Source organism: Sinocyclocheilus rhinocerous, unplaced genomic scaffold, assembly GCF_001515625.1.
Source record: "Sinocyclocheilus rhinocerous isolate Xijiao unplaced genomic scaffold, SAMN03320098_v1.1 scaffold677, whole genome shotgun sequence".
Lineage (NCBI taxonomy): Eukaryota > Metazoa > Chordata > Actinopteri > Cypriniformes > Cyprinidae > Sinocyclocheilus > Sinocyclocheilus rhinocerous.
Genome location: NW_015633185.1, coordinates 1770123 through 1774712, shown reverse-complemented (window position 1 = coordinate 1774712; position 4590 = coordinate 1770123). Strand labels below are relative to the sequence as shown.

General features: G+C 38.3%; 1 protein-coding gene across 1 annotated transcript; it reads right to left on the bottom strand.

Annotated features, from left to right (window-relative positions):
• Nucleotides 1–272: 272 nt before the first annotated feature.
• LOC107743600 (KIF1-binding protein homolog) lies at nt 273–4361 on the bottom strand. The gene is made up of 5 exons (XM_016556929.1): nt 3883–4361; nt 3663–3761; nt 2690–2783; nt 1562–1674; nt 273–1478 (listed from the first exon to the last, which is right to left on the bottom strand). Exons 1-5 carry the CDS (start codon nt 4330–4332, stop codon nt 600–602), a joined length of 1635 nt encoding a protein of 544 aa, XP_016412415.1. The 5' UTR covers nt 4333–4361; the 3' UTR covers nt 273–599.
• Nucleotides 4362–4590: the final 229 nt, after the last annotated feature.

Genomic DNA, 4590 nt, shown 5'->3' with positions numbered 1-4590 from the left:
AATGGAAATTTACAATTAAAGGAAAAGTTTACACAAACACTAAAATGTTATTAACTTTTTACTGCAGATGAAGTGATGTAATGCTACATTTCTCCAAATCTGTTACGACAAAGAAACAAACTCATGCACATTTTGGATGGCCTAAGGGTGAGTACATTTTCAGTTAATTTTGACTTTTGGGTAAGCCATTCCTTTAATATACTGTGAATAAGCTGAAATTTGTCTTGACTGAATAAGACAAAACAAAGATTTTTTTTTTTATTATTGCATGTTTATTGGCATAAAATGCTTGAATAGAAGTACAGCTATATCTTAAATCTTGGGCCAGCTAAACATACCAATCATGATATTTGAAACAAACATTTTACTGCATTAAATACAATTGTACATTGCACACTGAAAATAAATTAGTGACTGTAAATCATGCAGTTACATCAGTCCACAAGAGTTTGTGATAAATGGTTCTACAGTTGAAGGAGTTTCTTACAAGGTGGTCCTAGGAAGGCTCATTAGATCTGGCAATGAACAAGGGGTAGTGTATATTTGTCAGGTGTTCATATTTATATGAGGGACAACAATGAACTGTTTTCAACAGCCTGTTAGTTGCAGGGGGCCATTTTGGATCTAATTCTGTTGATCTTAAGAGGAAGCAGGGAGACCATCTCAATACTCAACTCTAGCTCAGTTTCAACAGCCTTCTTGGCTTCTGGGTTCTCCTCACAGTATTGCACTACGAAACTGTATGACTCCAGGGAGTGGGTGAGATTCTCCAGTTGGGTGGCCAGGTTATTGGAAATAAGCTTGGACTGTAATCTGGCGAGACGGAATTTGGCCACCAGCGCCGGCCTTAACAGGTCATCCTCCAGCTTTTCAGGAAACTTTCCCTCTGGTGAGCGGGTGGAGTCGAGGAACATCTGATAATACTTCATAGAGGAGGAACACAAGTGGTTAAACTTCTTTATGGTGTGCACATCTGGCTGATCCTGCTTGTCAGCCACAGCCAACTTCAGGTCCATCATCTCATAATAGGTTTCTGCAAGTTCAAACTGCAGCTGTCGGCAGATTAACAAATAGTATTGAGCATTCAAATCCTTGCAGATTGGCTCCAGCAGGTCGACGCGACGTTTGTGCATCTTACAGCGCCGTTCTAGATCCTGTTCAAAGAAGGCCAGGACCTTGAAGAGAGCACTATGGTCCTGCAAGATCTCAATGTGATCTGTCACGTGACCATCCATTGCGAAATACTCTTTGGCCTGGGCTACGTAGCTTTGACCCATCAGAAAGATGCTACGGGCTTCTTCAAAGTCTAGTGGAAGCATGCTGCTTACTTTTTCTTCCAGGCTGCAAATGGAGTCAAAGGTATCGCTTGAACCAAAAAGGATGGCGCTTTTTCTTCCCTTCTCTTTTTCTTCCTCTTCATTCCGACGTGCCCTCTTCAATTCTTCCTGCCGCTCTAAGTCTAGTTCTCCGATATTATCCTATGGAGCAATTGAAAATGCTTAGATAGATCATGTCAATAAGTCAAAGCTCTCGAAATGTAAAAGAAAAAAAGCATGGCTACCTCAAGAAGTTTTTTAGCATCTTGCATCAGATTAAGGCAATATTTAATCCAGCATCTGGCAATTTCGGCTCGCTTCTGCAGGAGCTCTTCACGCTTTTCACATTCAGCATCACCTTTGGGAACATTCATAATTTATTGTAATTTATATAATTTCAAACCTACATGTATTTATTTTAAATAATGTGCTGTAAGACAAAAGGAAAGCAGGAAAAGTCTTTATTTGGGGATATTAGGATTTTTAATGTTTTCTATTTTAATATATTTTAAAGTGTAATTTATTTCTGTGATGTCAAAGCTGAATTTTCAGCAGCCATTACTCTAGTTTTCAGTCACATGATCCTTTAGAAATCATTCTAATATAATGATTTGCTGCTCAAGAAACATTTTTTCATCAATGTTGTAATATTAGTACAGGTGTGCTGCTTAATATTTTTTTCAGGAAAAATGTCAAAAGAACAGCATTTATTTGAAATTGAAATATTTTGTAACATTATAAATGTCTTTACTGTCATTGTTAATCAATTTAATGCATCTTTGCTCAATAAAAGTATTAACTTCTAAAAATATATATATATATCATAAAAATCATACTGACATCAGACTTTTGAATGGTAGTTTATATAAAACATTGACTCTGCATTTGTAAATACCATTAGTCCCATGTTCAAATGCACCACTGTAACACTTTTCTAGATCTTTCAAAGATGTTTAGTAGGTATAACCTTTTTGTACTTCATGGAGTCTCTGGACAAAACTAACTTTTTAACATTTTATCTCTATACGTTAGAGGTTCCGTATTTTTGGCCAAAGTTGTACAAACCATAATTTGTTGGTTTGTACAACCTCAGGATCTGATGAAATGTAAAACAACCGACAAGCATGAGTGTTGCAATAACAGACAGATTTTTGTTAAATGCCATTGTTTCAGTACTATTATAATCAAATACAGTATTATTACAGTTAAAGTTTCACTATGAGTAAAACTAAGGCCACATGTGAACGGCCTAAAATTAGGGAGTTTTGTTTTCATTTAGCAACCATCACATGGCATTCAGTAAAGCAATGGAAATGCAGGGAAATACACAACATCCAACAATATACAAGAATGAACACCAGACAGGAACCCACTTTCTTTGGCAGCTGCTTCTGAGGGGATTTCTCCTGCAAGAGTAGCAATGACACTAGCCGCAGCCAAACAGTGACGGGCCTCCATATACCGTGTCTGTGATACAACGACAACAGAGACAATTAGTTCATTAGTAATTACTATGACCTTGACTACAGAGTCATGGAGGTCATTATTAGGGATGTCCCAAGCCAATCTCAAGGATTGGGATCGGGCCGTTTAAGCATTTTTTTAACTGATCGGTATGGGCTATCCTAAGCCTGATCCTTATTTTACATCAGCTATCATGCCGGTGTTGTGCAGTAGGTGGTAGTATGCAGCTTTCAGTAGGTTTGCCAACCACCATTAACAAAAAAGAAAAAGATGCTCAAATGTGTATGTGACGCACAAGGAACAATGAGGTCTGTTTTAGTGCCTCACACACACATTCGAGCTTCACTCGAAAGTCATTTATTTATAATTAATTTTTATCTGCCTTCTGACTATCTGCTATGGGTTGCATCTTGCTTCAGACTTGACTAACATTCTGGCATTCGCGAGCTTCGTGCATACAAGACGTTTATATCAGTAGTACCATATTCATGATTGTGACCACACAGTCTGTTTACAATGTCTACCATACATTTACATCTACCAATGTATGTGTGCGTGTAAATATATATATACATATTAGTGCTGTCAAATCGATTAATCACAATTAATCGCATCCAAAATAAAAGTTTGTGTTTACATAGTATGTGTGTACTGTGTATATTACACGTGTATAAATACACACACACACACAAGTATATATATTTAAGAAATAATTCCATGTATATATATATATATTATATATATATATATATTCAGGTTATGCTAAAATACTGAGGAGACGTCACAGCGACTTCATGCGGAACTCATAATATGATGTCCAAAATGCCGTTGTTTAGGTAGGTAGTTCACTAGGTTTGGAGACTAAACGTGCCACACACACACCTCTCTCATGTAGAGCAAATACATAGATTCGGCGATTTCCAGAAATCTTTGTGCTTTTTCGATTTCATCTCTTCCCGCCCACAAAATGCCGAGCTGATTCTGTCAAAAACACAATACGTACAATCACACACCAGAAGTCAACCACCAAAATACACTGCACATTTATTTACCTATATGAAGCTTTTAGGAGAAAGGGCTCATATATGCAGTGTATATTTACCCGGGCCTGTATAAATAACGAGACGTTCTCCCGTGTCGTTGTGCACTTGTCAATGAGTTTCATGCAGTTCATCAGATGCTGCTCTCCAGCTGACAGCTCCTCGGTCTCTATGTGGTTCACGCCGAGATAGTAATGCACCACCGCGAGCCTCGCCGCTCGCAGACCGGCTGGAGAGTCTCCAATACACGTTTTCCCACATTCATTCCCCGGTTCTCCATCCGCCATCTGCCTGGACTCACCGTCTGCTTCATTGTCAGCCTCGCCCTCCTCCTCCTCGATGTGATTTTTTTTCAACGAACAATGGATTTCCTTCAACAGGTCTCTAGCTTTGTATTTCGATCGGAAAGGGTTGTTCTCAGGGTCTTTTCTCGACTCTATTTCGGAGAGTTCCTGGGCCAGACGAAATTTCTCGCACACGGTCCTCCACTCTGTGCTCTGGTTGGCAGCCATGTTTTCTACGAGGTATGATGACAAGTGTTCACCAGCAGAGGTCAGTCAACAACGCACAGCTTCTAGTATTCGTGTACTTGTAATAAACGAATAAATGTAAATATTTATAATAAATATTTTATTAAAAATAAATATGTATTTAATATCACAATTATGATGTAATCACAATTATGTTGCTAGCTATCTCATTTTATTTACTAGCTTCTGATATGGCTGCTTATGGCATTGCCTTTGTTCAGTCACTGTCCCTTTCTCCCT